The sequence below is a fragment of the Crassostrea angulata genome, chromosome 5 (genome assembly GCF_025612915.1).
Source record: "Crassostrea angulata isolate pt1a10 chromosome 5, ASM2561291v2, whole genome shotgun sequence".
In the NCBI taxonomy this organism is placed as follows: Eukaryota; Metazoa; Mollusca; class Bivalvia; order Ostreida; family Ostreidae; genus Magallana; species Magallana angulata.
Genome location: NC_069115.1, coordinates 55,268,365 through 55,291,109, shown reverse-complemented (window position 1 = coordinate 55,291,109; position 22,745 = coordinate 55,268,365). Strand labels below are relative to the sequence as shown.

The following is a 22,745-nucleotide window of genomic DNA, read 5'->3' as shown; positions in this document are numbered from 1 at the left end:
AAATTAATTTGAACTGCCTATTCTTTATCTCCGTGTACGCCGCCATTACAGCTATTATTTATAGAATGCGGACTTGGATGGCCACGTGCTATTTGTAACAGATCTTTGAAAACAGCTTACACATCATTTGGCTCATTTTTAACCATTTTCATGTAATGCTAATTAATTTATTGCAAATAATTATGAATATAAATAATTCTATAACCTATTCCGTTAATTGAAGCCATTGAAACAGTTGTACTCCCCCTCCGCTAACACTTGACACCTTGGGTATCTTAGACACCCCCCTTAGGCTATGTGTACTATACACAACACAACTATTTGTGCATATATTTTATTATGTTCCAGGCCTCTAATTGATCACTTTGATCGGAGTCATTTAAGAATTTAATTAGGTCCGTTATCTCCATACCTGTACATCGTCCGTTTTTCACTTCACAGGGATTGTAATGACTAAACAATTATATAAGTAGTTGATTTTATTTACGGTAGAAAATATAATACTAGGTCTATTTAAAACATTGATTATGAATTAAAGACACTACCGCGATGTATTAGTTACAATAAATCTGTATCTAAGAAAATATTGTGTTTTACTTATTTCCGGTAGCGTATTCCCGCGATGAATTTGAGCGTGCATACAAATTATAACTGCTTTGATGATACTCAGGATTACCGTTTGATCAATTTTTTTGATGCGTATTATACATCCCAACAAGCTTTTTTTCACCATTTTCAAGTCCAAAGTGGGGGGGTGCGTATTGTACACAACTGCGTATTATATTCACCGGATTACGGTATGTTATTGAGAGGACAGTCAATCTTTTCTTTAAGATATGAAAACCCTTACAGACACATGTGGGACAGCATTCACCGGGTGGGGTATATGGGTATTTACAGTCTGGTATCCCACACTGTAGCTCGGAGCACTGCACATTGCCATTCTGCAAAAAAGCAAGACAATAATAAAATAATGTTCTTACACAGCAATGATCTCTATCACAACTCAAGGTTATATCAATAATTTTCATTCAGTATCAGAAGGGTCCACGTACAATACAGCTACACTTTTGACACGGTCCCTGTTTCCACATGGAGGCGTTGGCATACCTCCCACAGTCCATACAGGTGGGACAACAATCCCCAGGTAAGGTCATGCTGCTCTTACACTTCCCCAGGTCCTTACAGGGGCGGGGCCTACAGGTCACGTCGCCACGGTTACAGACACACACGCTGCAGGGGGCGGAGTCAGGGGTAAAGGTCACACCTGGCTCGTAGATTCTACCTTCATACTGACACCCACCTGAAATTAACAAAACAGGAAACAATTTTAAAAATCTGTGAAATAAACAGGTAATGGATAAATATGAAGTAATATTCATAAACAATTCTTGAAATAATCATAATATATCATGAGTAATGAACTTAATCCTTCATCGAAGGATTTACCTTCACAGGAGGCACAGCACTGGCCAGGGATTTGAACAGGGTTTCTACAGGTGACCGCTGGACACAGAGTGGTGGAACATCTCACCATGCCATCCTACAGTAAATGAAATTCTGAAGCGTATTTGTATTTTTAGGAATCAACCTTTTTTTTTAATCTCATACTCAATTTACTATCAAGTCATCAATGTTCATGTTGCATATTTTATATATACCACTTGCCAATGAATTTAGATCTACAAAACCTTTGATATTACCATGGTGAAAGAGGACTCATAATTGTTAATTTCAGGAAAAAAGAAAATATAGTTCCAACAGCACATGACTAGCACTTTACAAATGTTATTATTCTGATAACCATGTAACTATGTATGATGATTCGATAAGTTGCTAGGATACCTGACAACTGCAGACGTCACACTCTGATCTCCTCCACGTGGCGCCCTCTGGTTCCTCTCTCCCGTCGTCTGTCACACAACCTTTATCACAAAACAAATCTTGGACTACACTTTCGATTCAATTTAATATTCATCTAATGTATTTTCTTCTACACTAAAATCATAATTCATTCTTTCGAAGAAATGCCAGTCTTTGATACGCTTCAGAATCACTTAACCTGTAAGACCTAGGAGTTATGATTATGATGAACTGTTCTGGAAAACTTTTTGTTTTACAATAACATTTACATTAAACTCACCTAAACAAGCAACAAAGCTTCACTGTTATAAATTATAGTAAATACACAATAACTTACCTGAACAGACAACAGGTGCCCCTGTTAATCCATTGTACCACTCAATAGAGCAGTCCCCACAGGTGTTGATTCTGCAGACTGCATCAGGGATGCCTAAAATAGGATAAATTCTATTGTAATACATCCATCTGTATTTATTCTGGTTTCTCACATGTAAGTTTGCAATACAAAGTTTTGCCAAAACAGCTGCAAAAAGAGAATGTGTCACCATTCTTACCTGGACATTTTCTCCCCTTACACAGGTCTGGTCGACAGGTGACAGGGAACCGTCCAAAAGGACATCCACTGAAGTAGTTGGTCACAAAACACAACCTGACAACAAAGAAGGAGTACTACCTGCATGAATAGCCTAAGCAACCATTCCAAAGCAAGAAAATAAGTTAAATTTAAAATCTACGATTTCCTAACCAGTTTCTACTTTATACAGCTTTTACTTTGATAGAAGAGTTTACCTTTGATCAGGTGGTACAGGTAGCCACAGGTTAAGCTCTGTGACAGAGGATGACCTGGGCAGGTATGTTGGCTCAAATCGATGGTCTGCTCGGGCCTGTTTCTCCAGTGTGTTGATCAGATTGACTTGATCGTTACGAGTGAACCAGTTAACGGTGTACATCCAGGTAGGCATAAAAGTAACATAGGGGCAGAGACGATAGATGTCCAAGATTGGGCCTTTATCCAGTTTCTCCAGCTCCAACTCCACCCAGCGTTTGATGACCATGTAAACAGGGCCCAGGTAGAAGTTGTTACAGAAGTGTTTATCCAGACCTCGAGAATCAAAGCCAAACACATCGTACCCATTTCTATCATAGCCATACTTATTGAAACCATAGACATTATAACCAAACTTGTTGATAACAGACTGATCTGCATCTGGATTCCAGGTTCCATTTCTGTTAAATCCATACGGAGTGACTCCATTTATGTTGTATCCATACCTGTCGTAGCCCCAGCGGTCATAACCCTTACTGTCAAAGCCGTCCAAGTTATACATGTCAATGTAGAATCCATATCGGTCAAATCCGGAGACATCAAAGCCCTGCCTGTTGAATCCACCTCTGTCATATCCACTGGTGCTGAACACACCTCTCATATCTCTGTTACCGTTCCTGTCAAATCCGTCGATATTGAATCCATCTCTGTCATAACCCTCCCTATCCAGCCCATGTCTGTCATATCCATCCTCATCGTAACCATACCTAGGCAGAGAGATATTGCACAGGGTCGTGTAGGTCAAGGGGACATAATCCACGCACATCTGTACAGAAGAGTACATCACATCCTCTGGAGAAAGTTTAAATGGGTCCATGGGTTTGTATCGGAGCTCAACCGGGTAGCTTGCCATCCAATCAGGATGTTTTTCCTGCCATAGAGTCCACAACTTGTCAATGTAAGCTATCACAGACATAAAGACTGGGTCATACGGACTGAGATCAGAGTACATGTGTCCTCCGACGTAACTCTGTACAGAGGCTAGCATCATCTCCATCTGTAACCTAAAGTTAGTGTATGAAGGATCATTCACTGCCAGCTGGACATTAATGGCATCGGGAAATGTAACGCTGTTATTGAACTGTCGTCTCAGACAGGGCACCCAGGAGGGAGGATAGTAGTCCTTGAAGCTATGATGGGGGACACACCCATTCTGCCCCTCCCCATTCCCTCCAAACACTACCATAGACCAAATCACTGACTTGTGGGGCTCTCCAGCATCAATCGTCCAGTCGTAGTAAGGAATGGTGATGTCACAGTTGATGTTCTGCAGATGTTGTTCCACATATTTTAAGAAAGCTCTGTGCCATGGCAGGAATTGGTCGGAGCCGACAGCTTGTGGTTTGTGTCTGAGGTACATGTCAGCAAACTGGAACCACAAGGAAGGTTCATGACCAGTACTGGTTGCCAATCTCTTGATTCCTAGAATATAGAGAAATTTTTTCCCCAGCTACTTTCCATGTAATAAGTCATATGCAATTTTGACATTAAACAACCGACACCCTCTATCCGATTCAACAGAATGACAAATATTAATATTTGAACTATCCATCATGATAAGAATCAATGAAGACAAAATAAAGGTACATGTACTGGTATATCTATAGTATTTTGAAATTTACCTGTCTGATAAAGTTCCAGCTCTTCTTTGGTCATATCCCGGATTTCCCTCCTACGGAAGTTATACCTCATGCATCTACAGGTAACTGAGCCGCGGATGGTACAGGTGCAGGTCTGGCATCCGATGCGGAACTCCTGACCAAAGGTATAGGTGTTGTTCCTGTAGGTACAGCCACACTTCTCTCCACAGCCCACCTCTGCACACTGTTTCCCGGGCCGGAACTGGACCACTTCAGTGTCAGAGTTCCGCTCTAGGTTCTGACACTGGATCAGGGACATGGGGCTGCACTTGTAGCTGTATCCAGTTGACATACCGTAATAATCCAGACCACGCCTGTTGTAGCCTTGGCAATTCATACCAGCTCTAAACCAATCAGAAAAAGGAAAAAAAAATTATTCTACGTATGAAACAAAAAGATACAAATTTTACAAATCGGAACAAATTGTTCTCCGTTATTGAACAAAATTTGATGATTTTTTCCCTGACCTGTTGAATCCTTCGACATTGTATCCCTCTTTGTTGTACTCCAGGATCCCGTCGTACTCCCCTATCCTGTTATATCCCTGGATATTGAAGCCCTCCCTGTCATATCCTTCACTGTTGTATCCTAGTCTGTCATATCCATCCTTGTCATAGCCAAATACATCATATCCTGTGTAAAACAACACAGAAATCAATGCTTAGAAATCAGATATGAACAATTCAAGCTGATCCTGTTTGTAACCATATGCTGTGCAATGTTTTTTGCCACCATCCTCTTGCTTGTAAGACATTTCTATAAAAGTGCTGCAGCACAATAAGCTAGACATGCAAGGATTACAGTCACTGAACTTATTTTAAGGAGGCTGGGTGGTCTACAAATTACCAATTAGATCTGCCTCAAACTGTGATATGATATTTTTGACTATAAACTAACATTTAGTAAAGAAAAAACCCAAATATTTTAGCTTTAAAATTTGAGCATTTTCCTTTATTTTTATATGGAGTTCTTCTTAAAGACGTGTATTTGATACAATGATCAAGACCAATGCTTCAAAAAGAATACGTCACTTTATATCCACCAGAAATACCAGTTTTGTTCTTGATTTTCAGTGGCACATAATAATCAGAAGTAAAATTTCAGGCAAAGATGGCAACTACCTTAATTTTCTCCATTCTTTTAAGACTGTTTTGCAAATATTGTAGAAAACTAAAAGAATTTTGTCCTCCTTTACCTTCCCAGTCATAGCCTTTGCTGTTGAATCTCTCCGAACCAAATGGAGTTGAGTTGTTGGCGTTTCTGGTATCACCTCTTCGACTGTTTCCGTCTTTGTCAAAGCCATACCTATTTATCAAGAAACAAAACACTAACAGAGAAAATCTGAAGTCCTAACTAAAGGACAAAAGGTGTGTAGAAGACCTTAAAAAATGGAGAAAGCGAATATGGATTATAATAACAATTTATACATATTTTTTTCATACTTATGTCAAAATGTGTATTTAAATAAACATAGATACTTACAAAATAAGGATAAAAAAAGAAATATAATCTTAAGGTGAAGAAAAACATCCTTTTTCTATACTAATTATTTCAATCATACCAATATACAGTATCAGTTCACAAAGCATTAGCACCAGTTAGACTTAAGTGGTCTTTTGGCCTGCCGTTGCCTACCTGTCATAGTTATCCAGGTTGTAGCCGACCAGCCTCCTTTTGAACAGCGGTTTCCTGTGGCAGCATGCTCCGATCACACATCGCGACTGACACGCCTCCTCCGTCAGGAAGTGATTGGCGTTCCCTCCGCACCCCGAGTAAATGAATGACTCGCAGTTCTGTGTCTGGTGGTTGTAGAACCATCTACTCTCTCTGTCATTACAGCTTCCTGGAGTTAAGAGATACAACATTAACAAGAACACGACACGTTTGAGAAAACTGTTTTAAAAAAAAAAAGTACCAAAAAAGTAAAAATTGTTCTCAACTTTCTTATTGACCTTCAAAAAAAAACAGATTTAAGGAATTGACTGAATGGTTGAACAAACTATAAAGCTGCTATCTAGACATTTTGGAGCATCAAAACCCTTACATTGTTTATTAAGTTTCCTCTTTATACAAGCAACGATTGAAATTAATGATTTTACAATGAACATGTAAATCTAAAAATGTTTTATTTCTGAGGTTGCCTACCTATGCTGAGTGGGAGACTGCACACCTCTATAGAGGTGTACTGACACAGGTGTCCGTCGTACCCCGGGGGGCACCTGCAGGTCACCAGCTGGGGCTCGGTAGGCCAGATACTCTTCTGGCATGTCCCTCCGTTCAGGCAAGGATTGGGATCACAGAAGTCTATACAGAACAATGATCGAGAAGTCAATGTAGATTATTAGGAGATGAAGACATCTCAAAAGACAAACCTAAATGAACCTATCATTTGCAAAGTCAAATCCATATTTTTAATGCACTGGTACATTCAAACTTTATGTGTTTAATGATTCATTTAACATCTCAAATGCTCACCGAAACAACCAACCAATCATCAAAATAATTCTTTTCTTCTATTTTTAAAAACTTTTTTTTTTTAGTTTGTTACTTCTATCAAACTATTCAAATTCAAATTTTTCAGTAAAAGTCTAAAGTCTATAAAATTCTACACAGAGAGCCCCTTTACCTCTGTCTTCCAGACAATCCACCTCTTGGTTGTTATAGTACCAGGTCGCCTTGCACTCTGAGCAGAAGTCTACGTGACAAATAGCTTCTGGGTAAGAGGGACAAACATCCGTGAGACACGGATTCTCTGTACAGCTGGTGATGGACGTCTCACAAGTGCATGGAGTCAGATAAGGGGTGGTCTCAAAACAGAAACGTGAGGACGGAATGCTGAGAGTGGTCTCTGGTGTAATGCTGTGAACTAGACCTAAGAAGAGGTATCAATTATCACTGGATGAAAATCAAAAGCAAATTTTTTTTTGTTTTTATCAGAATGTAACAGGGTGCATCATAAGCTTATGTGCAATTTCTAACTTCAGTTTTCCATGGTAATATGCAATTTTGCAACACTATGTTTATATTAATTAAAAATAATTAAAGTACCTCTGACATAAAAATAAACATTTTTAGCAAACACCAAGTATTAACCATGTAAAAAGATATCTACAAGATTTGCAAGCAAACTCTGTTCATTGATAATGATCATTGCAAAACAACTGCTCATTACAGTATGAAATTTAGATGGGGTTGTCTCAGAGAAATTGTCATGGATAAGTTCTGAACAGGTCATTTGCAACATTAAATGAGACATTAAATACTAGGTTTTCCGCAGTGAAATTGCTTGGCCAAGAAAACTCTAAAAAATGAAGTCAGTTATTGCAAGAAGACGTTTCAGTAAACTGACCAGAGACATCCTTAAACTTGGGGGCCCAGAACTGCCTGCTCCAGCTGAGGGGGACGGGGTCCAAGGAGGGACAGAGTCTGTAGACGGACAGGAGGAAGCCTCGGTCCTGCAGGGACAACAGCTCCCAGATCCTCAGGGAATGGAGAACATCAAAGGGACCTTTATACAGGAAGTTACAGCCATCCTTGTCAAACCCTGCGGGGGTGAACCCGAATCTATCGAAGCCGTACTTAGTCAGACCTGTGAAACAGAAGTTATTTTTTACATTTAAATTTTGTTAAAAGACAATGAGAAAATTGCAGACAAAAAAGATATGGTGTAGGTTTGCTTTTGTCAATCTTATTTCTACATGTATAGTGCTTCCTTACAGAACCAAAGATTTGTTGCTAAGCATAAGAGCTTTGAAAGTTTTGTTGACTCAAAAGTTCATTTAATGTCTGACATGCACAATCATCAAATTGAAGGACTGGCACCTCACCTTGTATATCCAGACACTGGTCGTCAAAGCCATTCTGATCATAGATCCTGTGGGTGTCCTGCTTCCCTCCCCTATCATACCCTGTTCTGTTAAATCCCCACCTGTTGTACCCATCCTTGTCGTAACCATAGCGATTGTATCCATCCACATCATAACCATCTTTGTCAAAGCCATCCCTGTTTAGACCTTTAATGTACGACATCAAACCATGGAAATATTAAACCTTACAGCAAATACAGAGTAAATTAAGATATCCCAGTTATAGAGATATTCAATATGAAAATCAAAGTACATGCATAAATTTATCTCCAAAATTAGGTAATTTTAGCAAAGAAAACACTACTGAATTTTAATTCATTTGGTATAAGATAACAGTAAAGATTTCAATGAAGTTTTACTCTACCATTTTCTTTGTATCCACCAAGATCATAACCATTCCTGTCAAATCCATTGACGTATCCAGGGTAGTTTACTACAGCCACCTTACTGCTTGGGGTGTCTCCTCGATCAGCCCCAGAGGTGTCAATACCACCAGTGCTTGTGTTGCAAGGGTGACCCAAAGAGGGTGGGGCATAGGTCACACAAAGGTCAGCCTCAAGGTCAAGTACACTACTCGGTGGAATGTTGAAGGGCACCATGGGAATATTGCCGAAAGCTGCCGGGTATTTGAACTTGTTGTTGCCTCTTTGCTGCCATCTCCAGTATAGCATATCAACGAAAGAATGAATGGCAAAGAAAACTGGGTCATAGGGCCCCCCAGTGGTAGCCATGTCTCCACCTATGTAGCGGTGGAGGTAGCTGATGTAGCTCTCCAGACTCATGCTCATTTCTGTGTAGTCATCACTGGACAGGGCCAAAGCCAGATCTACCATGGTCGGGAGTTCAATGGTTGTGTGGAAATTCCTCATGATGCAGGGCTGCCAGCTGCCAGGGGTTCCAAAACTATGATCCGGCACACAATGGCTAAAACCAGAACCATCTCCACCAAAATAGTTAGGCTGCCAGATAATGGCTTCTGCGAAATTCCCCACATCTGTAGTAAAATCAAAGTAAGGCATTGTGATACCACAGTCAATCTTCTGTAGCTTCTTCTCCACCTCTCGTAGGAAGACTCTATGCCACGGTAAGAAATAGGGCCCTCCATTGGCATGCATCCCATGAGCCATGTACATGTCTCGGAATTTCTCCCACTGCTTGTTTTCAAATCGGAGCTGCTGAACCGCTGTTTGAAAACGGGATAGCTCAGATTGGGACATGTCACGTATGTCTTTCCTCCGTCCAATGGTCTCACATCTGTAATGATTGAGAGCGCCAGTATTAACCATGTTTTCAATAAAAAATAAATTCTTACAGACACTTGATATTAAAAAAAAACATAATCTTTTTTTTTTTTTTTTATACATATGTTCTAAAATCTTTGAAATCAACATTAGGACATATTCTTAAAAAATAAAGATGAAATTTGTTACTTACAGCTCCCATATTTAAGTTGGAGAGTATACAACTTACTGACAAGTCCATCGTTCGTCGATTTCACATGTACATTTCTGACAGCCCTGGTAGGTGACGGCCCCTGGCTGGTAGGAGGTTCCGTCATAGACACACCCACTCTGTGTATTCATACACCCAGCCTCCTCACAGCTCAGGCTGGGGTAGAACGCCACCACCTCCTTAGTATAATGCTTCCTCTTCTGGTTGTGGATAGCTTTACAATCTTTTAGGGACAACACCTACACATGTGTACCAGTAAATTATAAATATTTCACAGTGTAATAAACTTTTTTAAAGTCAAGATCTACATACCTTGGAAGAAATTGCAATTATTTGTTTATAAACTTTTTTCAAATAAATCAAAAGCTACAGCTTTAAAAAATAAAATCAAGAAACACATAAAATACTGCATAAAACATGCATGTTTTCAGTATGATGTAAAATAATTATCAGCTTATATACATGTGTGTGACATCTGACATACTGCTTGAAGTAATGTTTTCAACATATCATAAAAGTAATAGGTTTATAGCTACTTTTTGTCAATGTTGATTTGACAAATTGTAATCATGGTCCTTCATCATCAGCATGGTCCCTACCTGGCATTTGGACTCCTTCATCTGGTTCCCTGTTATCAGAGCCTTCTCATCAGCTTTAAATCGCCGAAAACAACATGCCCCTGTCATGGCCACCTCTCGACAAGCCTCAAAACTCTCATAGTTGTTCACGTTTCCACCACAGCCTTACAAAAGATCATCCAAGTCCAAGTATTAATAAAAATGTAATTTCTTTGCAAAAAATTCAACTTCAGTTTTTTTAAAAAGAACCAAATTATCAATTTTTTTTTGCTGATCAATGTAACATTTGTACATGTAAGATCTATATACCTCACAATTGTCATCTTAAGATAACACAAAAATTTTCAATATGGCTCAAACTTTGACTTAAAGGTCATGACACAGGTCACAGACAAATTTGTCAGGTATCAGCCTCCCATTATATCCAAATACAAAACAAAAGATGTTTGTGAAACACTTATGCCCCACTCCCTTCGAAACATCCACAAAGAAAATGAACGTAAACTGGATTTTTTCTAAGTCCAAGGGCCATAACTCTGTCGAAAATTGCTTGATCGTACCCAATATCGAATTTGACCTAGATATTATCATGATAAACCTGTATACCAAATTTCATTTCAATATGTTCATCCTCTGTGAAGAAAATGAGTGGAAACTGCAAAAAACTAGAATTTTTCTATGTCCAAGGGCCATAACTCTGTCGAAAATTGCTCGATCGTACCCAATATCAAACTTGACCTAGATATTATCATGATGTTCATCCTCTGCGAAGAAACTGCAAAAAACTAGAATTTTTCTACGTCCAAGGGCCATAACTCTGTCGAAAATTGCTCGATCGTACCCAATATCAAACTTGACCTAGATATTATCATGATAAACCTGTATACCAAATTTCATTTCAATATGTTCATCCTCTGCGAAGAAACTGCAAAAAACTAGAATTTTTCTACGTCGAAGGGCCATAACTCTGTTGAAAATTGCATGAACGTATCCAATATCGAATTTGACCTAGATATTATCATGATAAACCTGTATACCAAATTTCATTTCAATATGTTCATCCTCTGCGAAGAAAATGAACGGAAACTGTTGGTGGACCGACCGACAGACCGACCACCAGACAACAGCAAAGCAATATGCCCCCCTCTTCGAAGGGGAGCATAATAAGACCAAGTCAGGAAAGATACATTTTTCTCATTGACCTTGAACATGCCAAAATGACCTTTGGATAAAAAAGATTTTCAAACTACATCAGGTCATAACCAAACTTGAGTAAAGAAGGAACAGTAAACATTTCTCAATTAGATGGTCCAGACATGGCTAGCTAGGTTATTCACTTTTTTGCATGTGACCTTAAAATTGCCAAAACCACCTTGCATCAAGGTCATGACACATTACACTATGTGCCCTAGCATTGATATCACCCTTGTATATAATATCATAAACATGAATCAAACTGCATTAATAGTATTACAATACCTGTGTAGTTGAAGGCTTGGCATTCCTCTTCAAATCTGTCATAGTAATATCTGACCACAGTATTGTTGCAGAGGCCTGGCTCCTGGGGCCACACACAGGGATTCTGCCTAGTCTCACACAAGGGGCCATCATAAGGGGGCTGACACATACAGTGGTAGCCAGAGGGGTCAGGGTGGGTGTCCACACAATATCCATTGTTCTGGCAGGGTGAGGTTACACATGGGGCTGAAAAATTAACCTCTTAATTTTTTCAAATTTATATAAACCAGTATTGGCAGTATTCTTTATAACCATAATTGTAAGTTAAGGACCGATGATAATTTGCCGGTGTACCTTGAATTAGGTTATGTTAAACTTAAAGTAATTGTTCATTCATACATAACAATTTGTCAAAACCTCATTAAAAGTACTGGGCCAAAACCTTCACACATTAATTGTGTCACAACCTATGACTAAGAGTCGTAGCAGGGAGAGGTGTTTCATCAATTTCTAACTTTATGTCACGGACCTCGACAATGTAATTTAATACCTACCATGACACTGAGGCAGCTCCACTCTTCTTATACAATCCTCCTGGCCTTCCTAAAAAGTATCAAAGGTTTCAACTGTTACTCTGCTAGAAATTTATGGTATCCATCAGTGTCTAATTAGAACCAAGTTCATGGAGCCTCATACAGCAAGTGTTAATCATGCCGATTTAAAATGCAAATTTACCGACCCTGCAAGTGCAGAACGTGCAAGTGTCTTTCTGCCAAGATTCGCCATCAGCATAGATCACACCATTCACAAGGCATTGTGGGTAACAGACACAACTGTCCAGTAGATTAAGTCTGGCCTTCAAATCTAAGTTCTGAAATTAATATTTGAGAATTAAATTATTTTGATGACTGGATCAACTGCAGTACAAAAATTATAATTCACTTACAACATCTCACTCTTTCCTAAATTATACCTACACATGTATACCAAAATCTAACTAAGCAGTAAGCAAACAATTATTTTTTCAAACCAAACTATTAATAGATGTTTAAAATTTCAAATTAAAAAGTTGAAAGTTGATCTTAGTTTTATAAAATTAGCAGAAGGAAATGTGTCAACACTATGAATTTCAGCCCTAGCAATGTGATATGCTTGTATACAAATATTCTTATGAACAGAATGCATATAACCTCTGCTTGCAGTTGGTCCACAACAGATGTTAAATGGGACACCCTTCTCTGCAAGGACCGTAACTCTTCTGTCGCTGTCCGTGTGGAAACTTTACTGTCGTCTTTCTGGTAAGCTGCTACTGCTGCACAATTAGAAAACACGTAAAGGAGACAAAAATCAAGATGATAGACAATATTTGACACACCCCAACTCCCCTCCCTTCTATTCCATCCATCTTGAATAGAAATGTTCCAACATCTAATACTGAACACATGCCCGAGATATATTATGTGCTAGAACTCTTCCTACATTTCCCTACACTCTCCTTGACCCTCCCTCTTTAAATGATATTCTCCATCTCAAATATAGGAGCGTGTCTGGTAGATATGCTATCAAGATACGTAATACATAGTAAAAGGGGCAAATATCTGTAGACATAAGTCATTCATCTTTATACTGGAACATGCATGGAAACACATGTCCATTGTTTTAACAGAATGATTAAATTTTTGTCTGGAGTTTACCACACTATTGCATAATTGTCTAGTCAAGAATTCTACAAAACATCCATTGCATAATGCACTTTTTTCTCTGTAGCCTACAGTTTACTGCTCTCTTACCTTTACTAAAACAGGTAGTTGGAATGTTGTTTATATAACTGTACACCTTAGCTTCAAAAAGTAAACCCTGAAAAAAGAGTTGTATACTATGATATGAAACCTCTCTGACACCAAAAAATATATGTATGTGTAATGCTAAAAACATGCACAAAAATAATTTATCAAAGTAAATTCAATATAAAATTGCACCATGGCAATACTGAACGTTATCTACAAAATGTAGTGTTGCTCAATTACTGTAAACAGGAAAAATACTAGAGGTTTAGCTCAGGAAAATATTGTAGTATATATTCATGCTTATGTACATGTAGCTCGGTGGAAAGGGGAGTGCATCCTTCATATGCCTTTTTATGATTTTGATTGATTTTGGCAATTAACAAATAAAATTAGACCTTATTTAATATTTAGATGGTGACCATATCAAATTGTCCAGCTTAAATAATGGAAAATATGATAAAAGCATATTTCATGAGATCTTCTACGTCCTTCACATTTGAACCTGAAACTGAGTTTAAGGTCACTGCACACCCTTTAACCAAAAGATTTGTTTAATATATGAAATATGAGCCAGTTAGGGCTACGGGAAGTAGGCTCTGAAATTTTTTTTGTGCATGGTCTGATATGACCTTGACCTAGAAATATCGTTCAAGGTCACTGCACACCCTTTGACCATAGGCACTTTGTGGGTGAAGTACATGTATGAGTCAGATTGGACCAAGGGGAGAGAATATATAATCCAGACAAGGATTTTTCAGATAATTCTGCTATGACCTTAACCTGAGACCTAGAAAGGACTATGTGCGGTATGGTCAAATATCTGCCCCCGATTTCAACCAATTTTTAAATAGTATCGTATAAAAATAAAATCTTCACAAATCATTGTATAGATGATGCCTATAACTTTAATAATGATTTTAGTCATCATTGCTCATTCGCTGTGTATCTATGACGTCACCTAAATGGCCCAATTCTTACAAATTTGCAAACAAATGAAAATATTCTCATTTTTGCTCTATATTTTGCATTCGGAAGTATAGAGCGCAGGTCTGCTCAAGTGCAATTTTAACATATGTCTTTCTTCAGATAGTTATACACATTATACTAAAATATGGTACTTGAGCAAGCCTGCGCTCGATGTTTCCCAGTCGAAAAACCATTGGAAAACACCCATATTTTGCTTCAAAACATCAATTTATCAAAATAATGCAATCTTCATGACGTCATTTCTACATTATGACGTCACTGTGGTGATAACCTTTTACACCTTTATTTCCAATATGATTTTAACTATCTTTCACCTTATTTTAAAGCTCTTTCTAAAACTTTGATTTTGGGGGGCAAAAATTGCATAAAACCGCACTTAGTCCTTTGGTTCAAGGTCAATGCACATCCTTTACCAAAAGGCACTCTGGGTGAAGTATGAGCCAGATTGAGCCAAGGGGAGAAAAGAGGAATGGAGAGACAGATGGACACTGATCACTATAGGGCACCTGCAGAGGGGGGTCCTTATTATCTTGATGTAAAAAATCCTTAAAATAATTTGACTTATCAGCTACTAGTGTATATTATCTTGTAATTTTGGCACAAGTTATAAAAAAGATTTTAAAAAATCCAATGAAAAGATATAAATAACATTTTATCAATTAAAAACATGGGGTTGAGATATCATTTGTTGTAAATATATACTACATGTAAGTTATAATCAGTGTTGATATTTTAGAAGTTATCTTGATCCTTCTCAAAAACTAGCATTTTTACAATGATTGGCCATTTCCCTGAGAGACTCTGAGAGATCAACGTATATATATACTTATAAAATTAATGCACAGTTTTAGTCTTTACCAGCCTCATTATGACTAAGTTTTCCAGAGAAAAAGCAGTTTTGAGCCACATGCAAGCAACAGCACTGAAAGCTCCTATCAGCATCTTTTCATCAGAGAAATCACAGATATAAATATGACCTGGTTTTTTCATCAACTCATCATAAATCTAAACAGCTGAGCAAAGATACAGCATCAGTCAAAATTAAAAGGGATAGACCTCCATGCATAATCAAATGACCGCAGGGCTCTCTGTTAAGATGCACTGCTGTGTGTTTGTGAAGCACCTGTCACTAAAATAACCATGAAAAATCCCCTACACTACCTCCAAGAATACAACATTTTTATGGGCAATAAAGATTATGTTCATTGATAAAAAACAAAATGAATGGGATCATCCTGTTTCATTTTCACTTTTTACGTTATGTACTATGCTTCATGTAATTGTTGATATTCGATCAAGTTTTTTGTTTCTTTCTTTTTTCCCCTGCTAAAAATGTTTTGCTTTGCATGTAGTGCAGATAAATTCAGAATTTTATTTTGCAACACAGAGTAAGCACATTCCATATTATGCGTTGTCATGCAACCATTTTAATTCAAGAAATGCACTAATCGTACAATTTTTTGTGGACTAAAGTTCTATAAAGGCAGTCTTATATATCTTTATTCATTTCTGAAAAACCCAGCTGAAAATTCATTAAATGTTAATAAGATGCTGCTACCAGTGAAATATACACCTGACATAGTACCTTTATTTCCATTCTTTCATCATAAAGTTTATCATCAGAACCCAAAATGAAATAGCTCCCTCCACTTTGGTGTGTAATGACTCATAGAAATGAAATCTACTGCGAAAATCTAGTCACAATACTACGATAAATCATTTTTAATGATAATAATTTCTACTCAATAAAATAATTGGGAGACACTGAATACACACAGATTGTAAACACCTATAAGGTTACCTAAGGCTTTTGATCCATTTTCTGGCTTTATTCTCCAGAGTGAAAAAACTTACTCCAGATTTTTATCAGAGCTATCTCATTACCAATCTGAGTTATTGTGTTACAATTAAGACCTGAGCAAGATTTTTTACAATGTAAAGAAGAGAGGGCAATATATCAAAGTGATAAAAATTACGACACCTTGAAACATATTTGCCCCTAATGTTCCAAGGTATTATTACCTACTATGATGAAATGTCATTCACAAGATTAAAAGTTATTTGAAGTAAACTTTAAACACCTGGGACAAAAATTCCATCTAAAAAAATCATTGTTGTAAATTCATGCTTTTGATCTTTATCAGAAAATGCGCACTTATAAATCAAACCACCTCAGCAAATAAGCAAGTGCAAGCGCATCTGACAACAATGTTATAACTGCATAGTTTATCTCTCAATATCACCTCAGTTTTTAATAAATGCCATGTTAATAAGCAATTTATTGTCATCTTTTAAATTGGTGCACTGCATATATAGAGAGAGACAGCAGAGAGAGAGGAGTGTGTGAGAAAGAGAGAGAAAGACAGCATGAGGCAGAGAGTAGGGGAAAGAAAGACAGAAAGAGGAAGGAGAGAAAGACAAACAGATAAATATGGAAAGGAAAGAGAGAGACAAAGAGAGAGGAAGGAAAGAGAGTAAGAAGTCCTAGGTTGTATTATGATTTTTTAAGGCTAGCAGTGCAATCTTTTGACCTCTGGGATCCTGTAGACCATGGTCTGTAATAGGTATACTTCAAAACCCCACACAGGGGTGCCCACTAGATCACCCTGGTCAACAAATGTCAGACTAGACTCGCCTTCAAAATTTTAAACAAACATTGAGCTGTTGATCTCTCGGTAATCAAAGATAAGTGTTATTATAATTTGATCATTAAATAGCCAGGGCACAGATCTGACCCTGTACTAAGAGTGGATTGAAGTACGGGCTCACGCACATCAACCAGGTGTACCAATCTTGTTGATATTAAACCAGAACTTCAAAAGGTGTGACCCATAATCCTCTGTCAAGGACCCCCATTTATACAATCAGTTTGTCTGTCCAAATACAACTCAACTAGATTTCTACATTAGGATTGCAACTTACTAAATCTCCAAACCCCATAGTCAGCAACCAATTGACAAAATTATGTTTGAGAACAATGCAGTAACACTTTCATGAATAATGGATGAATGGCAAGAAACAAACCCCTCTTGAGGTAAAAAGAGGTTATCAAAAAACAACCATAAAGAAAAATTTAAAGCCTTTGAAATCTGAGAACTATTCACAATACTGGTTTACATGTATCAACCATTACTTACTAGAAAAGGCTCCCATGAATCAAAGAACTGGAAAAAAATGTTTAGAATGAATACAAGGGTTCTTTAGGAACATGTTATCTTTGTTGAATTACTACTCTTAATTGTTATAACTTGGCCCGTTTTGGAATTCGCCATCAACAAGATTGAGTTTAGATATGATTTAGTGTTTATACCATGTACAGTATTTCCATGCTGTTGACCAGGGCCTTCATCAAAGCATGAGGCAAAAATAAAACGGGCAAAAATGTCCTTGTATAGAGTGATGATTGTGCACTATATTGTAGCATCATATATCGTTTGGTGTTGGCCTATATTTCCTACAAAGAGGTTTTTACTGGATATAAAGACAACTGTTCTGTAGAGCATGCTGAACTCCAATTAGAGATTTCACAGAGGTTGAACTACCGGTACTTAGAATAAAAAACCCACTGGAATTCAGATGATCAGAAAGTGTAATTAGGATACAACCATTAACTTGTGTAAGTCTGTCGGTAAAAAGATCATGTATAATCCCTTAATACCAGGTTACATACTTCATAGCTCTACTGGACCAGAAAACTACAAGCTAGCTGGTACTGCAAGTCATTTGTGTTAGAGTTTGTCTGAGATCATTAAACCAACCATAGTATCTAGTGACCTGTGCATATGTTCCACTGAAACATTACTGATTGTTTCAGCAAATACATACATGTATATATACAATAATGCATGTATTTGATCAGCTGTCAATCAGCTGTTCGATATATTGAGCTACCTTATCAAAAACTTTTTTTCCCCAAATTGTGCCCATGCAGGCTCCAGGAGACTATAATTTGAGAATAGACTAAAGTCAGAATTTAAAACCATTTTATCTTTTGAAATCATTTTCAAATAAAATTTAACTCCCATTGTTATTTCTATAGTTTAATTTGAAATAGATTATGGGGGCAGTAATAATGTTTAAAATTTGTCACTCTATTAAAGAATTCCTTTTATTCTTTGACAAAAATATGAACTAAATCTCAATAAGTTTAAAAAAAAACATAATAAAAAAATAATAATAGTGACCGTTTGTCCCCATAAGGCATTAAAATGTGTAACATATCCATCATGACTTCTCTGAGCATTAACTTTGAATGTTGTCAATTATCAAAATTATACTTACTTCAGTCTGTAAATTATAAATTTCAAGTTTATGCATGTACTTACTATGACTTTCTCTTTACTCTTGAAATCTTGAAGGGCAATTTTAGAAGAACGTGGAATAGGTGCTATTTTTTGCCGGAGTTTGACAGATTTCAAAGGAAGACAATCAAGTTGAATCCTCACTTCATCGGTTTTGATTTGGATTATTGCCCCTGATATCGATTGTATTGTTGAATCAAACGAAATAAAACTCCGCTGGAATGATGTCACTCCCTGATATCGAATTATAACTTTCCCTTTCTGAAAATCCACTAATGCTTCAAAATATGGCAATAGTTTTCGTTTATGATATATGGAAAATATAGGAATAGGTTTCGATTGTGGAATTATTTGACCAGAGAAATAAAACGTTAATTTTCCATGATATTTTTTCCAGAATCTTTTAAACTTAATGTTTGGTAAATTGCGTGGATTCCACTTAGATGTGATTTTGTAGCCTTTTGGCTCCACTTTTTCTAGTCCTGGTAACTTTGCTGCTTTGGCATAAAGCGTGGATATTAAATCCACTTCTGAAAAAAAGAGAAAAAAGACATCTATAGGATTTAGATTTAAATTATTTGCAACATACAATTGTGTGAAATAAAAAAAAAATCTTCTATTAAGAAAAACATATACACATGTGACAACCTTTTCATACTAGTAAGTACTTCAAAAGGTGTATAAAATTTATTATTCTAATTCTGGACATAACCTCTGTAAACAATGAATTCACATATTTATTTTGTTTCTCTGATGTTTATCCAGATGCATAGAACTAAAAAACAGTTCTTATAATTAATACCACACTTTTCAAGTCTGATGGAAAAAATAGAAAAGAGGCGCAACACTTTTCATATACATTGGTTAACTTTATGCAAGCTTGTCTCTTAATCCACACAAAAACTTTGTTAATATAATCATATTGAAGAGACTGACAAAAAAACACCCTCAAAAGTATATATACAGTGCACAAGTTAGATTTGAAGTAGTAATTGACATCATAGGAGAAATGAAATGTTGTTCACAGTTTCAACAGATCATTCAAATGTCATTACTTCCATTATTTCTGAAGGGACATGATTTTTATCCACCCAGTGAGTTGTGTGTTTTTCACCAAGCCTTGTGGTCTGAGATTCATTTATCACAGGTTTTTACCCAGCGTTTTGATACAAGTGATATCAAACAGACATTAACTGACAGGCAAGAAATATTAACCCTGAGCACAAAACTGTTTACATTATGACATGCAGTTTGTATGTGTATCTTTTACTCAAATTTTTGTCTATCCTTAATTGTCTTCATTTTACATTGGCCAGTTGCATAGAGCAAAATACATTTTGTAAAATATTCTCCAATTCTTCTTTTTCTGTGCATCAGAAGACTTTTAGACAAATCAATGTGGATTTCACCCCATTGGTCATACAATAATCATTGACTAACAGAGCCATGCAATGAATAACATTAGGAGACCACCAGCATCTAAATATTCTAAGGGGCGTGAAAGACCTACTGATCTCTTGATATTCATAACCTACATGTACCTGGAATTTAGGAAAAGCTTTGATCCCTATATGGGTTCCAATTCACATAAAGAAGCTACTTAAAGCACTTAGGTAAGGGCATAACAAGAAAGCTTCTTACTGCTTTCAAACCTCTACGAAGGATCTCAAGTTATTGAAAACATATCTCGAGCTACTATTTCAAGGAATGCTTCTTATCTGTGTTGTGTCTAGTGGCCATTATATTATAGGCAATCACATCTAATCCCACCCTAGAAAACAATGCAGGCTTTATCTGAAATATATAAGTACCAAATAAAAATCTACAGAAATGATCTGCTTTACATATCCCCACTGTGAAAACGTTACAACAGATATTTTTCTAGCAATTATCACTCGAGTTCTTTCGCGATTTCTAACAAGCTTGATCACTTATCAAACATTTGCACCCATCTGGAGACCATAGGCCGATAAGGGTGATAGCGAAATATGATAATCCCATAACTTCAGTCCTTTGAACTGTCAGCCATGATTTCAAGCACATGCTCTTCTCAAGGTTTATTAGGACACGAATTTCGCAATAAAGTTTCTACGGCTTATAATACCTGAACCATTTACCTACCAATTTGAATCTTTTGAGTACAGGCATGACGAGAAAAAATGAAAAACGTTAACGGTTAAGTTTGATTAGTTTGTATGGGATCCCATCGGATCATGCTTTAATCAGACAACTCTGAACATGTTGATGACCCTGTCAAAAGTCTTTTTTTTTTTTTTTAGCTCTTTCAACGATCTTCAACTATCACAGTGCTTATTGGCAAATTAAACCGAAATGTTCTCATAATGCAGTTAATGCTGGTTATTTTTTCTTTCTGACGGCGCGTAGACTCCTTCGAAGTTTTCCCGCCGCCTCCATTTGGTAATTCCGATCCCGATGTAAATTCTTTCCACACATGCCATTTTAGAGTCTGTTGGCATGTCATTTTGGAAAACTATCCTCACTCCGTGATTCTATCTACACATGCATCCTTTCCTTATCTCAATTTGTATAATCGAAATTTAACAAACTAGAAACTAGCTAATGAATGCCAGGTGCCCTGCGGACTGCATCATTACTGACAATGATAAGAAACTATTTCTTTAGTCTTTGAATAATGAATATGCTTTATAACATCATGACTTTCCTGCATGTTTTGAAGTTATGGATATTGTTTCATATTACTGTCATCATTTGCATTGTTACACGAAAGTAGAAAAGTTTTTAATATATTGCCCTAAAAAAAGGGGGGGTGTATAGCAAGTACATGTACATGTAACCATTGTCAAAATACATGTGTTATATTAAAAGTTTAAAATCGACCATGAATTCACCATATGGATTTTAAGAACTTTTACATTACAATTTACAGTTTACAATACAGATCAAATGCAAGATACGTTCGTGAAAGTTGGGTGAAAACCGATTGGCATGCTACCGGGCTAACTGCAACTTCGCGGAAAATTCGCGATAGGAACGTTACGTCCAAATAAAAATCATTGGTGAAACATGCACCTTTTGAATTTATATGGCTGGTATATCAGAATCTGCTCGTAATTTGCCATTTACTAGTTCTACTTATCTTCATTGCCCCTTTTTGTCCTTTTTACAACGGATTTATTTTTTTTCCCTTCTCATTCCACGAACAAACATTGTCAAAAAGCAAAACATTTTTTATGATTGTAGACATAATATCAATGATTGTAGACATAATATCAATGATTGTAGACATAATATCAATGATTGTAGACATAATATCAATGATTGTAGACATAATATCAATGAATGTAGACATAATATCAATGCCCTCTTTTACAGTTTTTATAACTATTTGTTCTGAAAATTAACAAAACACTTGTCTGTAGGAAAGAATGCAATCCTCCGACACTTGAGATTCTTACAGAGTAAAAACTATATTTACACAAAGAGTCATGAATTGAAAAATGAATTGTTTTTTCAACAGAGTACTTTACACTTCTTAGTTTACATTTGCTATTAATTTTTTTTGTTAAAACCTCCTATTATATGAATTTTATGTGTTTGTCATGATTGATTTCTTAACACTGGCGCACTTTGGCCAAACTGCAAGCGATACTGACGCATCATTTTTTTTGACATGAATTCTCCATGTCGAAAAGAAGCTCTGTTTTAATCTTTGCCCTTTATATACACTTAAAAAGTTTATCAAAATATCTTTGGAGAAGAAAATTGCAAAGGTATGCCTTTTTTTTTTTTACTGTGAAGACAGTTCTTAGCACTGTTGATAAAAATGAAGATAAAACAATGCCTGCTTGATTTCAAGTTCAAGAATTTTTGTATGTGCAGTCTATATAGTTTGAATACTAGTGTCCTATTTTATTACTTTTTCAGTGAAAATTGGATTTGGCGATTTGGACACACAAAGTTAACTTTCAAGTTCATGAAATCTTGAATGTGGAGTCTATAGTTTGA

General features: G+C 36.7%; 1 protein-coding gene across 1 annotated transcript in view; it reads right to left on the bottom strand.

Moving 5' to 3' along the window:
- Window positions 1-22,745, bottom strand: part of LOC128183344 (zonadhesin-like) — a 71,119-nt gene that overhangs the window by 42,499 nt on the left and 5,875 nt on the right. The window contains exons 2-25 of the mRNA XM_052852311.1: window positions 18,783-19,288; window positions 13,474-13,540; window positions 12,874-12,995; window positions 12,423-12,554; window positions 12,238-12,286; window positions 11,705-11,929; window positions 10,247-10,389; window positions 9,666-9,886; window positions 8,560-9,449; window positions 8,157-8,342; window positions 7,679-7,918; window positions 6,956-7,201; window positions 6,475-6,633; window positions 5,965-6,172; window positions 5,525-5,634; window positions 4,797-4,962; window positions 4,312-4,673; window positions 2,653-4,111; window positions 2,418-2,512; window positions 2,201-2,293; window positions 1,846-1,925; window positions 1,450-1,543; window positions 1,056-1,303; window positions 851-944 (exon numbers count right to left, since the gene is read on the bottom strand). Of these exons, the coding sequence (XP_052708271.1) occupies window positions 851-944; window positions 1,056-1,303; window positions 1,450-1,543; window positions 1,846-1,925; window positions 2,201-2,293; window positions 2,418-2,512; window positions 2,653-4,111; window positions 4,312-4,673; window positions 4,797-4,962; window positions 5,525-5,634; window positions 5,965-6,172; window positions 6,475-6,633; window positions 6,956-7,201; window positions 7,679-7,918; window positions 8,157-8,342; window positions 8,560-9,449; window positions 9,666-9,886; window positions 10,247-10,389; window positions 11,705-11,929; window positions 12,238-12,286; window positions 12,423-12,554; window positions 12,874-12,995; window positions 13,474-13,540; window positions 18,783-19,288 (6,195 nt within the window). The remainder of the gene's footprint in view (window positions 1-850; window positions 945-1,055; window positions 1,304-1,449; window positions 1,544-1,845; window positions 1,926-2,200; window positions 2,294-2,417; window positions 2,513-2,652; window positions 4,112-4,311; window positions 4,674-4,796; window positions 4,963-5,524; window positions 5,635-5,964; window positions 6,173-6,474; window positions 6,634-6,955; window positions 7,202-7,678; window positions 7,919-8,156; window positions 8,343-8,559; window positions 9,450-9,665; window positions 9,887-10,246; window positions 10,390-11,704; window positions 11,930-12,237; window positions 12,287-12,422; window positions 12,555-12,873; window positions 12,996-13,473; window positions 13,541-18,782; window positions 19,289-22,745) is intronic.